General features: G+C 39.9%; 1 protein-coding gene across 1 annotated transcript in view; it reads right to left on the bottom strand.

Moving 5' to 3' along the window:
- The window catches only part of EPHA6 (EPH receptor A6), a 784,796-nt gene that overhangs the window by 196,262 nt on the left and 567,293 nt on the right, over positions 1-21,241 (bottom strand). Inside the window, 2 exon segments of the mRNA XM_058555640.1 lie at positions 15,552-15,677; positions 19,183-19,253. Coding sequence (XP_058411623.1) covers positions 15,552-15,677; positions 19,183-19,253 — 197 coding nt within the window.

The following is a 21,241-nucleotide window of genomic DNA, read 5'->3' as shown; positions in this document are numbered from 1 at the left end:
TAAGTGAAAGCTGCATGTCACCTGTCGTGGATGCTATGTTTCCTTTTGATTAGGAAAGAACAACAGTCAGAAAAAAAATCCACAACTAAAGAGTAAAGTATATTCCATTTAGTCTGCATATATGGAGAAATTTTTATTTGAGATATTATAAAACTGGTATTTCCACACATTAGCTGCTATCTTGAGATAAAAGCAGATCAGCCTATTTCTCCATCCATCATTTACTTTTATGTTTTATTTAATCAAATAAATTTTCAGTCAGAGAGTCAGAAATCAATATATATAAGAAGATATTAGAAGAGTCTCTTTATTTTTGAGGTATGAGCACTGAAAACATAGCAGGCCTGGCTTCTGGTTAAAGATGTAGCGTAAACACATGCTTATTTCATCCCCTCTCTGAGGCCACTCTAGTAATAGAAAAAAGAAAACACCAGGTATAGATTCTTAAGGACAGACGACAAGGGATGAGACTCCCGTGGACGAGAGTTCAGCAAGTTTTTGAAGATGGAGAGTGACTGAGGAGTATTAACGGGCATAAAAAGGGAAGCAAGAGGTTGCTTTTGTTGAGGAGAGAAATTCACCTGGCAGAACCAAAGATGGACTCCTGGCTTAGACGTGCCCATTATGGCCAAGGGCAGGAGTGAGGCACAGGCCCCAAACAGGGCAAGGGTATAGTTTGCAAGTTTTACAAGGAAGAGTTTACCACTAATTCCCACTAAATAGCAAAAGATTCTTTTCTAGAAAAAAAATGAATATTCCCAGGGAAAATACAAACCACATATTGGCTTTTGAGTATCTCCAATAAAAAGTCCCCTAACCACCCATAGTAAGGCCCAATGTCGACATGCCTGCATTCTCACCCAGAGACTCTGACAGCGCCTCAGTGAATACGATGGAAAGCCAAGGATCACTAGACATGAGAAGAGTCCCCAACATGAAAGAGAGGCAAAAATAATAAAATAGAAACAAGGACACTAAAAGGAACAGCGATGACGTGTGACAAGATAGTTCATCTATCAAGAAAGATCTGCACGCCGAAAGAAAGAAATAATAAGAAAATTAGAGAGATATCTGGAAACTAAAATCATAGCAGAAGAAAATACTCAATAGAAGTCTTGAAACATATGTAGATACAGTTGAGGAAGTCTGCTAGAAAATAGAACAGATCTACATTTACAAAGAACAAACCCAAACACCACAGATATGAGTTTAATGCTTAAGAGGGTAAAATCTCAATCCAGGGGTTTCATAAATGACCAACAGGAATTCCACAGAGAATAAAGAGAACTCAAGTGAGGAAACTGCATAGAAGTAATAATGAAGAGTTTCAAAGGGCTCACATTCCCAGAGTGAAAGCGCCTCAGGGTGTGCAACACATTAATACGGAATTCAAGGGACAGCCCTCCAGGCACGGGGCTGGTCAGCAGCAGGGCCCCCTGGTAAAAGACAGCAGAGCCATGTCCTTAAAATTCAGAGGGAAAAGTATCTTTAACTTACAAGTCTATGCCTTGACTAGTTATTTATTGTATTTATTGAAAAGACATTTTCAGATATAAAAGAATTCAGAAAATGTAACTCCTCTGCAAACTCTCCACTCTTTAGTTACGAAACGAATGGAATATTTATTTGTTCTGGCAAAATGAAGATGGTAAATCGGAGAAAGAAAGATCACGGGATACAGGAAATAATGGCTCCAACTCAGTTAAGTGACCAGGAGAAAGGATGACACCCATCCGTGCGTCAGAGCAAATGGGAGCAGGAGAGCGGGCTTCAGGAAGCAGTCGCTCACGTGGCAGAGTCTGGATGTACTGAATGATGCTCCAGTCTAGAGAGGTCGGGAGCACAGGCTGGGAAATGTTTCTGTCAAGGGCCAGATAATAACTATTTTAGGCTTGCAGAAAATTCCAGCTTTGTTGCAACTAGTTGATCCTGCAGCTGTAGCACGAGGGCAGCTATAGACAACAAGTACACAGATGGGTGTGGCCGTGTCCCAGTAAAACAGGCAGTTTGGCCATGGGCCAGAGTTTGCCAAGCCCTGCTCCAGAGAAGGTCAGCCACGATTTATAAGAGCATTACCAAGAGGACACAGAACAGCAAACCTACTCCGGAGAAGGTGGCCTCATCAGAAAGCACCTCCACAATTCAGCAGTCAGGTTAAGAAAGGCTAACCCTTTCTCTCTTCCCAGCTTAGCAGAAAAGGACATCCGACTACCAGGAGCTCCCACGTTCGAAATCTTAGCAGAAGGGCCCAAACATTTACAAATATTAGTTTAGTACTTGGAAAATAATTTACATTTCCATTTTGATTGTAGGTAAGAAACTACCATAAGTATTAAAAAGAGTGCCTATATTTGTTGAAGTAATATATAGAGACTTAAATATAATATGTACCGTTACAAAGATAGCATCAGTCACAAAGGTAACGGCTATACTAAGAGGAGAGGTGGGTGCTGGGAGGAAGCTGAGTCTTTATCTGTGATAACAGGAAGTCAGTAGAGAACGTCTAACCTTAGGATGCACGTGGAAGTAGCCATCCGGATGAAAGCACAGCGCCAGATGAGGACCGCCACAGGCGAACAGGACCGGGAGCCGGACGGGGGTCAGGCAGCAGCGGCGACCTGTGCTTTTCACCACAAGACCTTCTCTTTTCTTTAACATTTTAGATATGCACAGGCCACTGTTTTTAAAATTAAAATTTGACTATTGCTTTTGTGGAGAGTGCTGATAAACTCCACAGAGTAAAGTAAAGGGTGCCACTGTTCTCCTGTCCTGTGGAAATTTGTCCCCTCAACTGACACGTGACCCCTGACAGGCTAATGCATCAAATGTAAAACAACCACATTTATTGGTTTTTAAATTTACTTTTTAAAAAACAATATTTAACTCTCTTCCCTGCCTCTTCATTTTTCTTTTTTTAAATTTTTGTTTTTAGTAAATTTTTTGTGTGTGTGAGGAAGATCAGCCCCGTGCTAACATCTGCCAATCCTCCTCTTTTTTTGCTGAGGAAGACTGGCCCTGGGCCAACATCCATGCCCATCCTCCTCCACTTTATGTGGGACGCCTCCACAGCATGGCTCACCAAGCAGTGCGTTGGTGCGCGCCTGGGATCCGAACCGGTGAACTCTGGGCTGCCACAGCAGAGAGTGTGCACCCAACCGCTTGCGCCACCGGGCCAGCCCCTGTTTTTAGTAAATTTTAATTTTAATTTTATTTATTTATTTTTTTTTGGTGAGGAAGATTGGCCCTGAGCTAACATCTGTGCCAGTCCTCCTCTATTTTGTATATGGGATGCTGCCACAGCACAGTTTGATGAACGGTGTGTAGGTCTGTGCCCAGGATTCAAACCAGGGAACTCCGGGCCGCCAAAGCAAGGCATGCAAACTTAACCACTAGGCCATGGGGTTGGCCCGCTACCTCTTCCTTTTTCTATCCTTAGCCAGGTCCAGGCTTCTGCAGTGACTGGGCCCACTACCCAATGTGGAGCTGGGCAAAGCCCTCTAACCCTTACTCACAGCTCCCTCAAGCAGGACATTCCTGCCCGGTCTTGGGAAGAATTCACTTTCCACTTTGCTCTCACTGACCTGGTCCTGTGCATAGAAAAAGGGAACTGCATCTTGTGGATTTGCTTCCTCCGGGCAGGGCTCTGCACTGCAACTAACCTCTTTATCGCCTCTCAATCATTTCTTGTCTTCATAGGATGCATAGATAATGGGTAAAGAGGTGTTATCTACTATATCAAGAGCAGAGTGATTTTCACCTTTTTGTAGAAGTCATTATCATAACATCTAAACATAAAGTACATACTTAGAACTGAAAACTCTCTAAAATTGAGGATTCAGATTATATTCACAAACAAAAACAACACAATAGCTTAGACTTTCATTGTTGGCTTGGACGCTACTGGATTCTTCCCCATAAACTCAACGTGTCAAATCTTCCCCTAAATATCCTGTGTTCTTTCTCCTAGTCAGAAAACAGACTTGTTCTGTGTGTACTGCTCCCATGAGTCCCTGAATTCTTCGTGGTTTCTTTGCTGCCACGCACTGTCTATTGAAATCTTCCTCCACAAGACATCCAAGAGATCATTTTAATTGCAAATCTGACTGTAATTCTCCTAACATTCTTCATTGCTCTCCAATCTCTGCAGGATGAAGCCATCTCTTGGGTCGGTCTTCCCTGATCCCTCAATTTAACTCACCTGCCTTTCTGCTGAGAGGCTGGTGCATCCTTATCCTGCCTCCATCACAACACTCAACACTGGGAATGTATAAGGTGAATTTCTACCTCGTTCCCCTAACCCCAATCCTACACTAGGCTATAACCCTTTTGAGGATAAAACTCATTTAATGGATGAATAAATACTTTCATCATTTCTGTAAACTGTAAATTCTATACCCATTTGTTAAAGTTTTGTAGCACCTACCACAGGCCAAATATTGTCGAAAGGGCTAAGGTACAGCAGTGAGTAAGAGACACAGAGGGAGACAGACAATGGGAAAAACAAAACAAATACATGTCAGTTGGTGATAACTGAGCAGAGAAAAAGCAGGTGAGCGGGGAGGGAGTGTGGAGGGAAGGTTGCTTCTTCATAAACGTCCTTACAGGTCTCTCTGAGGAGTCACATTGTCCCTGAGGTTGGAGGAGTGGGGAGTGAGGAAGGAGCCGTGGCGTTACTGGAGCTAAGAGCTTTGCAGTCAGACGGAACATCAAGTACAAAGGGTCTTGTGATGGGAGTACGTGAGGCCTGTTTGAAGAAGAGCAGGGAATCCATTGTTTCCCAAGAGCAGTGAGCAAGAGAGGGGTTGTGCGACGTGAAGCTGAAGAGGTAGCTAGGTAGGTGAGCAGGCTTTTACTCTGAATGAGTCAAGAAGGGACTGGAGGATTTTGAGAAGAGAGTAACAGAATCTGGTTCACATTTCAAGGGATCTTCCGTGCTATGTGTGGAGAACACACCACAGGGGGGCAAGGGTGGGAGGAAGGAGCCACGAGAGATGTTGGTGGGTAGGGCTAGGGTTGTAGCTGTGAAGTGGTAAAAAATGGTTGGATTCTGGGATATATTTTGAAGGCAGAGCTGACAGGGTTTGCTGATGTGGCATGTAAGAACATGTGAACCATGCCTCAAAGGAGGGAAATTTGTGATCTCACCCTGAAGAATGACCTCAGGACAACAGTCAACATCCACATTAATGCTGGTCCTGCTAAGGCAGTTGCTTTCTCAGTGGATCTGTGCACGCACAGTTGGGCGGTGGTGGCAGGGACAACCCACTCTACCCCTGTAAATCACGGAGACAGAGCAGCAACTATGATGCAGTCTTCACATCACGGAGCTGGGAAGTGACTGTCGACAGACAATGACATGTGGCTGGAACCAAAGCAAGGAACACAGCCAAATTCACCTAGGATAGGTGGAGATCGTGGTAATGAAGGATGGTTTAAGAAATAGCAATTGTACAAGTGCCAGAAAAAGATAGCCTCCTGGAGGAAATTCCTTCACAGAGTTTAGATTAGATTCACAAATATAAAAGGCCATTTGTGATAAAGTTGTGGTTAATAAGAGTGTGGGCTCTGAACTCAGACCACTCTGGGGTTGAAGTTGGCTTTATTATTTACAAGCTGGTTCACTTTGACCAAGTACCTTAATTTCTCTAAGTCTTAGTTTCCTTGTCTGCAAAATGTACATATGTGAATCTTGTGACTCTTAGTGTTATGAGGACTGAAAGAGGTGATCATACATGCAAAGCTTGCTTCAAACATGTGAACATTTAATAACTCTTGCCTACTATCAATATCAAAGAGAGACTACGTTTCCTGATAGGATGAAGCAAGGGAGGGAAGCATAGGAGAGATTCTGGCAGGAACAGAATATCAAAGGTTACCATTTAAACAAGGAACCACATGACACCACATGGAAAGGCCATGTGCTCCAAGTCTCAGCAATCCTCACATAACACACTTTCCCAACCTATGAGTTTATTTTCTCCACCATGAAAGCAATAATGAAATACCTGCCTCGCTGCTGTTTCCATCTTTCAAAAAGTCAACAGGAACTGTTATCTGGACTTAGTTCTGAATAAAGACCCATGAAGTGTAAGGGGTGGGAATTTGGGAAAAATTGACCATTTTCATTTTAAAATATCTAACAGCCCAGGAAAAGAGCCCTGGCCACACTGTAGACATTAAACTTCAGGGTGGCAGTTTAAAAAACGTACATGGATTGGGTACAATTTCATGATCAGAGATTCTATAAAGAGTGGGAGATAGGTGTCTATAAAATACAGAATTCCAACAATGCAAACACAATTGTCCCAATGAAGAAGAAATTAGAGAGTGCACAGGGAACTCTGAGCTCAGTTATGACAGAGACACACAGTCAACCTACAAGGCAGAACAACCCACAGATGATAAGGGAAGTTGTGCTGGCTGATCTAACTGAGACGGAGAAGGACCTGGACACTTTAGGAAAATTCCCTTATAGAAACATGATGAAATTTAATAGGAATATTTATAAAATGGGAATATGAGAAAGCACATATAAATTTGGATAGATAGAGAATATACGTGGTTTATATAGAGATATGGTACAGGTATGTAAATAAAATACAGCCTTGCACTGAGCATCACCAAGTCAGTCGGACAAGTATAGAAACAGGCCTGGCTTAAAAGCGACTCATCTGAGAAAGACCACCGGGGGTCGGCTGGTAGTAAGATCTTTCTGTGCCAACAGCGTATGGCACCTGTTCACAAAGCAAATGCAAACCCAGGCTGCAATAACCGAGGCACAGCAGGAAAGGTGCCAGCCCTGTGTTTTCTGCATTTATTAGAAAATATTTGGAATACTGGGTTCAAATCTGAAAAGACTGAGAAAAACTCTAGTTCTCCAGAGGAAGGTTATCAAAATGATGAAGTATCCAGAAATCACGGCAGATGGAAATGGTTGAAAGGTTTAAACAATTTAGATTGGAAAAGAAAGATTTATGAGGTTCACATGTTGTCTTCACCTAGTTAAAGGGTCATGATCTCGTGTAGAAGAAGGATTAGGTTTACTCTGTCTAAGTTCAGTTTTTCAGAACCAGTACCAGTGGGTAGCGATATAAGATTATACACAGTGTTACAAGGAAGCACATTTTTACTCACAAAGATTTTTGATGTATTGGAACTGTTCCGAAGGGAATGGGCTGCCGGGTGAGGCAATGAACACTTTCACTGGTGCTGTCCTGAGAAAGGTTGGATGGTCGGATAGAATCTACTTCATCTCATTCGCTTCTCACAACAATTGTGAAGTAGCAAAGGCATTTTATTTTTATTTGCTCAAGAAAAGAAAAAATCATTCTTTTCTTTAATTATTTTAAACTTTGTATGTCATTAAAAACTAAAAAGTCACCAAACTAAAAAGGCAGTAACCATTACTAACAGCCAAGAAGCAGGGCTGGAGTTATATTTGTGTCAAGAAAGAGGAAAAGCCTAGTCTTGGAAGAGAAATTAGATATAATAAACAGCCAGTGTCGTCAAACTCTAAAACTCTTGAAATTGCCCAAAATTCACCTTCACAATCTCCCACCTCTTATTCTACTACTTCTATCTCTCTTCCTCTGTCCAAACTGCCCTTTCCTCATCTTGGCACTCCTTATCTGTCAAGAATGTGTACAAACGCCAGCTCCCTAACCCCATCTGATTGCTCACTCTGCAGTGGTTTTTAATGGCGATTTATGCATGTGATTTGTTCACTGATGACGCATCTTCTTTCTGCCTGGTCCTTGCTACCTCTCTGCTCTACCTCACATATTATACTTTCCTTAGCTTCCCTCCTAAGCCTGAGCTCCTTTGTTTTTCTTTTTTGTAAATCTCATAGTACCTATCCCAGGCAGATAAATAAATAGTCACTAAACAAGGAAAACATGAATCTCATTCATTAGGAGTACAAAGCAAAAATGGTCTAAATAAACAAAATGGGAAATAAATCATAATCTGTGAGCCATACCAGGCTTGAAAAATAATGATTCAGTTTGTTTTTTTAAACTATCAGCTATGCGGTAGGTTGTAAAAAGAGCACAGATCCCTCCCAACTCTGGATGCATGCCCCTTTGCAATGTGACTTTGCTGCTCCTCTCCTCAAGAGGCAGAATCTGTTTCTCCATCTTGTTAAATCTGGGCTGGCCTTGCAACTTGCTGTGACCAACATAAAGTGTCAGAATTATGTTGTAGGAGCTCAGAGCCAAGACCTAAAGAGGCCTTACAACTCTCTCTCACGTGCTTAGAACACTGTCTTGAGACTGCCACATCTAGCCTGCTGCTGGCGGAGAAGCCACAGGAAGCAGAGACGAGTCATCCCTGCTCCGAGTCTCCTAGACCAATCATGTCACAGCAACACCGTCCAGCTGAGCCACCGCTCACAGCAGTGACCCCAGGTGGGACCAGAGGACAAAACCTCCAGCTCCAGCTGAGCCCAGGCCAAATTGTTGACCCACAGAATGTTTAGAGTAAATGAAATGATTATTATTTGAAGCCATTTAGTTTTGGGATGGTTTGTTACATAGCAATACATAACTGGGATGGGCTATAAAGACAAAAGTCATTAGTTAAATACATAGACACCAGATTGAGAACACAAGTGTCACTCTGGGAACAATCTACTAATTACCTCACGCTAGACGGACTCAGTATGACATAAGCAAATCATACAGTCATATCGATGACCTTAATTCACATCTTACTGTCCACCCTTGTAGAGCACACTCGGTCTCTCAGGCAGCATTACTGAGTGTGTGGCATTGTTAAATAATTGTAGAGCATAAACAACCTTTTACATCTTAACAGGAGAGAAATTCAGAACTGCATCCAATTTTTATCCAAACTTACTCCGTAGATTTTAGTCTGAATAAGAGCCTGCCATCTTTAATAAATTCCTATTAAACTTAAAACTCCAAATGAACTTTAAGTTTGGAAAATTACTATATGTGGCAGGCAGCCTTCTAAGATGACCTGCAATGATCCCTGAATCCAGGTACTCATGCCCTTGTGTGACCCACCTCCCACTTCACTGTGTGCCGTACCTAGAATCATACCTAGAATCAATAGATTATGGCAAAGGTGATGTGATGTCACTTCCACGATTAGGTTACAAAAGATTGTGACTTCTATCTTGCTGGCAGACTCTCTTGTTGGCTTTAAGGAAATAAGCTACCATGTTGGAGAGGCCCCCATGGCAGGAATCTGAGAGTGTTCTCCAGCCAACAGGCAGTGAGGAGTCAAGGCCTTCAGTGCAACACCCCTCAAGGAACTGTGTGCTGACAGCAGCCATATAAATGAGCTTGGAAGTGGATCTTTGCCCAGGGGATCCTTCAAATGAGACCACAGCCCTAGCTGACACCTGGATTGCAACCTTGTGAGCAACCCGGCAGGGCTTAGCCATGCCTGAATTCCTGACCTGTAGAAACTGGGAGACAGTAAATGTTCTTGTTTTAAGTTTTGGGGTAATCTGTTTTGCAGCAAGAGATAATTAATATACTATAAGTAATAAAAGTGGTAAAAATGGTTGCTGCTGATGACTGGGTCTTCTTTTCTGTTTTTGCCTCTGCCTGAAGAGAATGTATCATTTTGTTATTTTCTTCTTTCTACATAAGATGTACCCAGTCTTCTCTTGTCTCCTTGGAGTACTTTTTTGAAAATAGCTATCAAGTTTCGTTTATTTCCCCAAATATTTCAGCAATACACAAATCAGAAGAAAAAGCCAAAGGAAAAATGTTTGAAAAATTAATAAGTTCTTTGCAAGTTATAAAAAACTAATCAAAATTCCCTTGTCTGTTATATAAACTCTATACAAAACTAAAATGTCAATGCAAGCTTTTCTGTAAGATTCTGTGTTTTACTACGTCAATACAAAGATATATAATAAGTGCTATAATTTTGGTTTAATTTATCAAGCAAATTATTAATATAAAGTATTGCAACTACTATAATTCACAATTGTCCTCTATAAATTTGATCTTTTGTCTTATTTTTATTTTGTATATATTATATATTTGATTTTATGATATTTTAATTGTGTTGTAATTTAACTTATACTGCATAGTAAGGTTTCTGTCAATACAGATAGTCATTTACAATAATTACTTAGAAATAATTCTATATCCTTTCAGTCATTCATTTATTTACTCATTTATTAAACAAGTATTTACCAAATAACTACATGATGAGGCAACTTGTAAGATTGGAAAATGCATATGTGAGATAGCAAATGTGTTGAAATGTGAGTAAATAAAACTAACTTAAAGTCTTTTAAGTTGATATATAGTACTATTCTTGATAAATTAACTTATGAATTTCTTAGATGTACCAAAAACTGATAGACCAGATTACAATAGCTTTATAATAAATTTCCTTTTATTAAACTGATTTCATCATATGGCTTGTTAAGTTTAAATCAAAAACAAAAACATACAAAATAAATAAAACCTCATAAGATAGAGGGAAAATTAAGTTTTGAGTTTCTTTAATTAAAAAGAAAAATAAAAGAAAGAATTTATTGATATGGGTATAGCTTAATGTACTGACAAAAATGAAACTTCATTTTTAATTACTAATTTTAAACTAACTGAAAAATTATAGATATCATTCCTAAGTTACTGAAGGCAGTGACTTCTGAATTCTTCATGGGCAGATGCTTACATCATAAAACATCTTGAGAGTTGAGCATGGAGAGTCATTCTTCTCAGCCATCTCAGTAAATATAAAAACTGTATTTACTTTTAACCTAATAGTCATGTTCCTACCCTTTTATTGAATGCCTATTGTATGGCAGGTCCTCAACACGTATCATCTCTAATGCTTACATTAATCCTGCAAGATAGTGATTATTATTATGAATTCATTGTACAGATGAGCAAGCCAAATTTCTGAGAGATTACTAAATTGCTGAAGGGCACCGAGTGAATTAGTAGCAGAGCTGTGACTCAAGCCTGGGTCTGTCTGGCTTCAGTCTGCGTTTTCTTTACTTATATCATAATGTCCAGGGAGAATGGATAAAGCCCATCTTTCATTACATCATTTGATTTAGAAAGCTATGAAATTCTTGAGTAAAAGGTACAAAGGTCTCGCCAGAATCTGTTGTTGATTCTATTTTCAGTCTATTGGTTGGGCAAAGGAGTCTCCAAGAATAGAAAAGAAAATTAATCTCACCTCCACCATAAATACTTTAAGTTGATGGACAAGAACAAAATTTACATCTGATAAAATCATGTCATCTAAATATAGAGGAAATGGGCCATAAACACACGATTCTGCTGGCAAAAAGTGAATTGTGAAACAACTTCTGGAATACTGCCTACATTTCTCATTGTCATGTTGCAAGAAAACATAATATAGCTGTAGGAGAGGAACTAAAAGAATAAAGGGGATGAGAGAGTTTCTTTAAGACAACTAAAAGATAACAGATCCTGGAGTAGGGAGAAGCTGGCTGGGGGAGAGGCACGCAGAGTCAGCATTTTGCCTTGCATGTCATCATGTGTAACCATGACCTAAACGGGGCCGGTGGGGGGCGCCGTGAGAGGCAATAATGGAGCCACATCGCTGGTTTGACACTCACTTTTTATATCCTTTGTGTGGTCCTTCTGACTTTCTTTTACTTGCAGATGATTGCTGAGAAACCAACAGTTAAAATTTGCTGACTATTCTATGAAGAGAAAAAATACGGTGACACTAATCTAAGAGAAGAGCAGGCTAATAGTGGAGGCAATAATGAGTTTTGTATAGATAAAGGGACAGAATATAAGTGACGGGGAGATGCTGTGCATTTCCACTGAGACTAGGGAAAGAGGGAAGGTCAGGGATAAGAAGGTGCCCTATGGGCTTAGAGACACAAGAAGGATTTTTTTCAACGGAACAATGTTTCAAAATTATAGATTCTCTGCTAGGCAAGTTTTTCTGATAATGGTTTCAGTTCAGCATCACCCTGAAAAAAGGGTAGCCTTTCAATGACCTTTCCCAGTCCATGATTAAAATGCAGTTTACCAGTTTTCTCATTATCTCTCAAGATATATGTAAAATAATGACTCTACCCTAATCTGACTTTGCTGTTTTAGCCTGAGAATTTCTGTTGTACAGTCCTCTGGCCACAGTGTTTCATTTTATGATGCAAAAAAGTCAAAGGAGATAGATGATTTTGATAGTCTTCTATGCAAGAGAGCTGCTCACTTCATTTAAATGGAAATGTGCATTTTCATGGAAATTCAGGCCAGTATTGATGAACAAAGATAAGCCGCCACTATTAAACAGAATAGTGATATAAAAAAAAAAAGTGTCCTAGAATACTCGCTTAAAAAACAGTAAAATTTACAGTGAAAAATAGGGAATTTTAAGAATATATATACAGCCTAGATATTGGATATATTAAATTTTCTAAGGATTTGTCACGCAATATTTGGATAGTTATAAAGTTGAAAATCCCCGGACAAAGGTTATGGAAGATAGGTTGAATATGTATGTCTTTGATAAGCATAGTGACATACGAAAAAACAAATTAGCACAGTGTCTTTTTATAAGTAGATATTAGCCATCTAATAAACATTTTTCAGTGAACGTGTTGAAAAACGTCCTGGGTTAGGCGTGATATCATTTTCTATGTTCTTTTCTTAAAATTTTAATGTGGCTATTTTTGGGTTCATTTTTTAATAGCACATTTGAGAAATATTTAATGATTACATATTGTGTCTCCCAACTAGAAACCTGGAAAGCACTCTTAACTATTTCTTCACCAAAAAACATGCAGGTCTGTGGATTTTTCCTCAGCAATGAATTGAGAATTTAAGTACCCCTCTTTATTGTGACTCAACGCCTTAATCAGACCTGACAGCGATAGAGGCCTCACATCTTGCCTCTCTCTTCCACCGCCCTCACTCCACCCCTCCTCTGTCCAGCATCCACACCACTGAGTCATTTAACTCACACTTCACCAGCACACAGCTGGTGAGGAAACGGAGTCTGAGAAGAAACAATCAAATAGGTGGGGAAAAGGCAAAGGATATGAGACAACCTAAGGAAAGTATTTGCAGTAACAAGTTGGGCAAGTAACCAGTTGTGCAACGATGCCATAGATACTACATAACTCTCTTCATTCTTTAGTTTGACTGAAAAATGCTTTCTCCACACTGCTGCTATGGGATATGTCCACACATTCATTAGTTTTTTTCACATGTAAATAGACTTTTAGGGACCTGACCTAACGGAGCTAATTAACTCAGCAGTACTGGCCAGGGCACAAAGCTGAAAGTTATATTACAATAGCTTTGTCTCATAAAGCATTTTTATTTTTGTGATTTTCCTGAAAATAGACAGTAAAAGCACACTCAGTATATCATTTGAAAGTTGAAAGTTAAAGATGAATACATATAAAAATGAGACACTGATGTACAGATTGACTACATGATTTAGATATTCTGTCTTTGCCAAATGAGAGGAATCCCATTACAACTTACTAGAATTTAGACAAAGCAAGGGGAATATAATATTAAAATAGTCTCCTTAACACCTATGGTTTACTTTGGCAGTATCTGTTATATTTTTTTTAGGACAAAATTTACATTTTGGTTAAAGAAACCCCCAAAACTAAAGAAAAATTGAATTTCTTTGTTTACACTTCAGATACTTGATTTTATTTCTCAACATTATAATTTCAGACATTGGCATTTAATTTATGCACAAAAGGCTAGGACAGAAAATGCTTCTGCCATATCTACATGAGTACTGAACTCTGCAGTATCAGAGGACGCCTCACTGTTTCTCGGGGCCGGAGGAAGAATGCCAAATACAGTGGCAATGGAATTATTCAACCTCCACTCTTCTCTATTCCTCTGGTGTCTTAACAAAACGAACCCCCAGATTAAATGGATGTAATGCCACCACTCTTCAATGATGCCTTAATGCTGTTGCCGTGCTTTATGCTCAGCAGAAGAGGACACAGAACCTGGTTTCATTCCAGGTTCTTACTCTTTCTGATAAAACAGCCTCTTTGCCCATGAGCATTAGGATTAAGTGTTCAGGGCCCTTGTGTTAGCTTTCAGAGGGACACCTGGCCTGGCGAGAGTGGAGACGATCCACTGTGCGTAGGGAATGAAGTGCTGGGTGGAAGGGCTGTCTCCAGATGTCGCTGGAATTCTTGAGGTAGTGCCAGTTCTCCGTGTACCTGGGAGAGAGAGTCAGCTTCATGGGTGGCGGTGGCGGCGGCAGACAGAACCTTGAGGTTAGAGGGCCCTGCATCTGTTTAACGCTCTGTTGTCACTGTCTTGAAATTCTTAACAACATTTTAACAAGGGACTCTACACTTCTATTTTGCACTGGTCCCTGCAAATTATGTAGCTGGTCCTTCTGGTGAAGAAAGGCTTTGAAAGGGACAAAGGAGAATCAGGTACTTTCTTTGGCCTCAACAAAGACAGGCTACCTGGCTGGAATGGTCATGCTTTGCCTTGTTCTCTTCTCTCCAAAGGATTACACAGTATCCAGCATCTAGAGGAGGCCAACACCCCTTCAGACTCCAGGCTCCCTTCTCTGTTTAGTAAACCATCCCTCTCCCCTTTTCAGCTGCATGCATGGCTGCCGGGTCAGAGATTCTATTTCCAAACTCTCTTGCATTTAAGTGTGTCCAAGTGATTGTATTTGGACCATTGAGACGTGAATAGACATGTTTGTAATTTCCAGGTTAATTTTGGCTTAAAGACAAAGCCAAAGAGACTGAACTTTTTCCTTCTTCTCAGAGGCTGGGCAGGTGTGCCAGGGACCCAGCTTTGACCATCCAGAGCAGGATGACATGCTAGGGGAAGGCAGAGCACAGAGGCAAAGGACCTCAGGTCCTTTCAAGGCCTCCTGAATGAGAGGTCCTCTGCCAGCTTGGACTGCTCACCTGGGGTCAAGGATGTGAAAGAGGAGCAGATTCTCTGTGGTCTCCTTGTTACGTTGGCTTAGCCTCTGCCCTAAGTAAAGCAGAACAAATTCTTGGGGGCTGATTCACAACAAATTTGTACTTACACAGAATAGTTGAATAATATGGTGGTCTGCGTGTTTAAACATTCTACATAGGGAAAATTACTAATTTGCATTAAAATGATATAAAGTCATATGGAACCTAATTTATCCTCAATGATTCTCAGAACACTTCTGGGTCTTGCAGAGCCTCAAGGTCACCAATATGAATACTAATAGTATATATCTAGAGATTCTGGGGCTTGAGTAAATCTACACTAATCAATGACAAACTCCTGAAGGTGCATTTTCAAAATAATTTCCGGAATCACTCTGGTTTCATTATAATTTATCTTCATAATGAAAGAAGACTACGGGATGTTAAAAATAACTTTTGTGAATTTTTATCACTGGAAACTGAATATGGGTGATTATTTAATGCTTTTAAAGAAAATAACATAACATATATATGATAATTTTACTTCTCATTTCTTAAAATTTTTCAATGACGAAAACTGCTAAGATTTAAAATATTATGTTGATAAACCAGTTACAAAACCATTAAGGAATCATATCTTCAAAAGTGTAGACTTTCTGTTTACCTGCCCCGATGACTCTCTCAATGCGAATTCTTGAGGGATCAATCTCCTTTGCAAACTCATGGACTGCAAGGGACGGGTCTTCATACGTATCTGGATCTATGTAAGTTTTAATTCCTGGGAAGTGTACTATAACAAAATAAAAGACTGAATTAGTTGGAGAATATTTTAATAATCCCACATCTTGTGAATATTTAAAACGAGGAGTGACACACTGAAGTAGTCCTTCCTGTTAATTACCTTAATTCAATTTTCTCTTCTCTTTTCGTCCCACTCCTCCCTCCCTGCTCCATTAAAGTTTTGAATACTTGGAATCAAAATTTTATTACCTAGCTGTTGATGTAAAATGTAATGATGGTTTCACAGAAAGTGAGCTGACAGGTTCCAGAAAACATATTTTTATTATATTTCTGTAAAAAGTTCAATCAGCTCACTTAGCCACTACCACTCAACATTCCACGTCTGATCTAGCTTCAGGGCATGGTCAGGACACAGAGAGGGCATGGTCAGGGTGTGGCCAGGGCGTGGTCAGCAGACAGTGAGGGTACGGTCAGGGCGTGGCCAGGGTGTGATCAGGACACAGTGAGGGTGTGGTCAGGGCATGGTCAGGGTGTGGTCAGGACACAGTGAGGGTATGGTCAGGGTGTGGTCAGGGCGTGGTCAGGACACAATGAGGGCGTGGTTGGGGCATGGTCGGGGTGTGGTCAGAAGACAGTGAGGGTGTGGTCAGGGTGTGATCAGGGCGTGGCGAGGGCATGGGAGAAATGAGCAGAAGACGCCCCCCTCCAGCCGTAGAATAAACCCCTAGAGTCTTTCCTGGACCCTTCGAACTTTAAGGCATTAGGTTTTCCCCAATTTACGTCCCAGTCCTGTGGTCTCTCCCTTTCCAGAAACTCTGGCTGTAAAGGACAAACCCCACACAGTGACAGGGAGGAAAACTACAGATCATAGCCATTTCCTGTGTTCCTGTAGCCTCTTCCACGGCCAGACTGCACTTGTTCCTGGAGAGCACCCACTGTCTATCCTGGAGGGAAGGGTGGGCATCAAAGGCCCAAGTCTGTCATTAGCTGTGTAACTGCTACTCTTTCTTGGTTGGGGGTGGAGTGCTCACAGCCCTCAGGCAGTTAGAATGATGAATAGGAATAGCTGAAAAACGTGAATGTGTGGTTGTCTATTCATCTGCCACTTCTTCAGTATCTGAAGAAGTCATGGACTGCTGTGGACGTGCTCTGTTTTGCTCGTTGCCACGTTAGATGGCTACCTCCTGGAGGACAGGAGATCATTTCTTATGCATCTTGGTATTTTTCCAAATATCTTAGGTATGGTTTTATAGGTAATAAGCACACAGCAAACCTTTACTGAATATGAATTTGCAGGAATTAAAAGATCAATGCAAATTTGTGGCAATATGGATGATATTCAGTTTGTTGCTTCTTAGATTTTGAAAGCCATTTAACATACCGAGGTAAGCGTTGGCCAGCTCTCCTTAGAAACATGCTCTTGCAAGAAAATCTCAAAAGTGAACAAACAAGAGGTAGTAAAGTCAGTTTAGAGGAGGAGCTGAAATGCCCATTTTTAGCAATAATTGCTCCGTGAGTACTCTGTCTGCTGCCCGCTTTTATTACTGTTTGCCTACTGTGTTCTAGGATGGGATAGATCCCCATGAGAAGATCAGTGCTTCTCAAAATAGTGCTGGTAAAGCCTATTTCTAGGTAAACTTAGACCTGACAATGATTCGGAAATGCTATGCTTTTCTTGACTTCCTTAAGTTTAGACTGGAGGAAAGGAGAACAGACAATCTGTATCTTACTGCACATGGTCACGTTGACAATATCGCTTTAGGCACAGATAACAGTTATCATTTATTAACTCATATATGGTCTTAATTCAATCACTCAATTATTTAAGGTGATATGTATTTCTACAGAAGAAATTGATTAGTTAATATCACTTTCTTTTCTTGTAAATACATATAGATAGTATAGGAAAAACAACTCAGCCTTAGTTCCAGTTTTGAACACCTGGTTCCTTATTTAACTTATCCCTGCCTTCTTCAACACTGGTTTGTTACCTGCTTCTACTTCCTTGGCTGCCTTGGGTTATTTTCATTGCTTCTAGCTGGGCTCATCTGGTTTAGTTTATGCTAAAGTACTAGCTGGAAAACAGATAATAAATAACTCAGGAGCATCTTTTTCCTCTGCTTTTCAGTACTAAATGCCCTGCAGTGAATCTTAAGGTTGCCCAGCATAAGTCATCTGTCCAGGTGTCTGGATCCAGGTTTCTGCATCTGTTTCCAGCTTTTCCAGGTCATCCCATCCTGGCATCGGCTGTCTCAGCTCTCCTTCCTCTGCCAGTGCAGTGAGCCTCAAACTTATTGTGCAGAAGAACAACCTGGGAGAGCTTAAAAATGCTTATGTCCTGGCCCTGCTCTGACCTTCTGAGTCAGAACTCTGGTGAGCAAGGGTGCAACATTCTGATGCAGATGGTCCTTGGACCACTCTTGGAGACATCACGTGAGCCTTAGAAATAGCCCTGGCCCTCCTTCTAGTTTATAATCTCCTCACTTAAATTCTTTCCCTTCGCTGGAGGGTGATGTAGATTGAAAAGTCCCTTATTCCTTTTCTCAATTTGAAGTAGAAGATGAGTTTAAGTAGTTAAACCACTTCCCTCACATATTATCTCTCTGCTGCGGTTAATTCGGGAACATCCCTTTCTTGTTAATTTGGCGTCTCAGGACAGAGAAACTGTCTCAACAAAGTAGTTTGCCATTTGGAGGTGGAGGTGGAGGTGGGTGTTGGGGAGGAGAGGGTGGCAATTATCAAACCAACTATAGTGGTAATTATAGCTTGCTTGGGAAGAGATTCTTCAAATGAATATAACCTTGTAGTCAGGGATTTCATACATATTCTAAGAGTTAAAGAGCTGATTTTCTTTTCCAGTGTTAATGAATTGTAAATTGATTTGTTATATGTTTAAACGACAGTCCCCACAAGAAGGAATAAGGATTCCTTAATATTTCTATGGCTAATGCTCCACTGAATAAAACCAACTCATGTGTGGAGCCATTGTGAGAGGTAAATAACCAGATATGATCAGTCATCTTGTATTTTTAGCATATTCAGTCTGTCATGTTTTCCAGCAAGCAGAATTAGGAAAAAGGTAATATCATTTAATGAGAAGCAGGTGCAATTTCCACCCACAAACCTGGAAACCAAATGAAAAGTCTTAATGCTGAAATGTTGGAAGTGAATTTCTTTTGGCTTTCTCAACTCAGTGGACACAAGTTTAAAAGGAACTCTTGAAGTGCTGGAACAGTATAAAATAATGGAAGGGAGGGGCTGGCCCTGTGGCGTAGCAGTTAGGTTCACAGCTCTGCTTCGGTGGCCCAGGGTTCGCAGGTTCGGATCCAGGGCACGGACCGACACACTGCTTGTCAAGCTGTGCTGTGGCGGCATCCCACATAAATTAGAGGAAGATGGGCATGATGTTAGCCCAGGGCCAATCTTCCTCAGCAAAAAGAGGAGGATTGGCATCGGATGTTAGCTCAGGGCTAATCTTCCTCACAAAAAAAATAAAAAAATAAAAAAATCAAAAAATCAAAAAAATAGTGGAAGGGAGTCACTGTACTACTTACGATGTCCATCCTGTAAGTGGTTTCTTCTCTTCTCCTCTGACTTCATTTTGGCCTTTATGTACCATTGGCATCTTTTAAGAAGGAAAACAGAATCTTACTTTAAGAATTATGCTGGATAAGAACGAAAATCAATTAAAACACATAGACCTATGGGCAAAGTTCTTATCATAAAGACCACTTTTAAGAACACATTTATAACATGTGAACATACTCCATACAAGGGTTTTTGTATAATCAAAATTAGCCCCAGATAACAATAAAGTACTCTCAAGTGGATTGTTTGATCCAAATGATAGCAATCGGAGAAAATATTTTATAATCAGCAATAATCATCATGTCCTTCCTTCTATGACTTCTATTAGCTAGAATTGGTGAAAAGCATTAAAAGCCAAAAATGAAAAACGTTTTTGAGTTAGAGTCTCAGAAATTTAGACAACTGTCAGTTTCAGTGCTAAACAGCATGATTTTTTTTCAATATCAGAAATTTGGTAGAGGCATGTTCTGTCCTTTTCTTGGGATAATTGTGTTCCAAAGAACAGAGGCAGGTGCTTATCGCCCATGACTTCTTCAACATGAATAAATTCATCCACATCCATATGATTTGACAGCCCATCAAATTGCTAATTACAAATAGTTAAATAGAATATGTCTGTGGTACTCAATCCAATCTTCCAATGTGAATTTTGCCTCAAATCCTATGGCCAATTGAGTATTTATTCAGAAATGTTTTACAGTTTTCATAGAATAATTTCCAATGAATGCTCCCCTAGCAAAATGCTGAAGGAATATTTCAAAATGAATGTTTTTTTATCTTATATAATTGAAATTGTTTTCTCCAGTGTGTAGAATGTTAAAGCAGTTTCTGATGTCATATAAATTGGCAAACATGGAAATCGAAAGCTGAAAATAATTTAGTATAAATTTTTCTTCACCATTAAATTCTCTTTTTAAGTGATATTCAAATTCTGCTTCAGGAATCCCAAGTAAAGACAACATTTGAGCCCATCTCTCAAGTTTATTAGGCCAAACTTATTTAGCCTACAATGACTGTAATGTCTTCATTTAAGTTTGTCATATTTATGCGTTAAGGCAATATTTCCTATTTTAAAGAAATGCTTTTCCACATGTATATGTACTCTATATTGCTCAATTTTTCTCTATATTGAATCACTAAAATAAAATATCTTTTAAATCAATTTCCATTATGAAGTTACAGGCATTTTTTAAAATTGGAGATAAATATGACACTGCTATTTAAAGAAAATCATACCTAAGAAAGTACCACAAACTCCTTCAAAGGAACTTTCAAATAAGAAAATAAGAACCTTTCTGAATCAAATTAACCATCCTATCTAATGATCAAGGTCTAGTTCACAGGATATCATTTGTGACTTTGGAGTTAAGATCAGCTTATAGGAGCCCATCGTACTTGAATAACTGAATAATCTTCTGGGCTCCAAACTGATTGTCTTTAAATTTCGTGCAACTCTATGATAGAGTGTTATCCAGACATCAGTGCCCCAGATGCACAACGCACGGGTAGCACTTATGTGAGAAATGGCAATGAATATATAGTAGAGTTTATTCTTTTGCTTAATATTTTTCTAAAAAGCATTGCTAACCATGTTGCAACCCATGAAGTGTTGGCATTTTGACTTTTTTTAACCTAACCAAATTGTCACTGTGACTTAACATGCACCCAATACTTTTACTCCCTTCTTTCCTTCCTTTTTCTAGACTTGTACCTTTAACCCTCCACTGAGATTTTCTTTTTCTCCCTTTCCTAGCCATCATCGTCTTCTAATCCTTGGTCTTGCAAGATAGTACTAATAGGATTAGAAGAACTTCAACCTTTTTTTTTTTTTTTTAGCAAACTTAGACCTCCCCCAGGTACAGAGTTTTGTTTGTTTGTTTTTTATAACTAGTTGTCCCTGCTAGTGATCAAGGTTTATGTAGGTCATGTTTGGTATTCGTAGGCTACGGCATTGAATACTTTGTTGTCAACTTATTGGTTAGTTGGGTTAGAGTCTCCAGAATTTGTTTTCTGTCCACTATAAAA

Source organism: Diceros bicornis, chromosome 15 (genome assembly GCF_020826845.1).
Source record: "Diceros bicornis minor isolate mBicDic1 chromosome 15, mDicBic1.mat.cur, whole genome shotgun sequence".
NCBI classification, from domain to species: Eukaryota; Metazoa; Chordata; class Mammalia; order Perissodactyla; family Rhinocerotidae; genus Diceros; species Diceros bicornis.
Note: the sequence above shows the minus strand (reverse complement) of the source record. Positions and strands in the feature narration are given on the sequence as shown.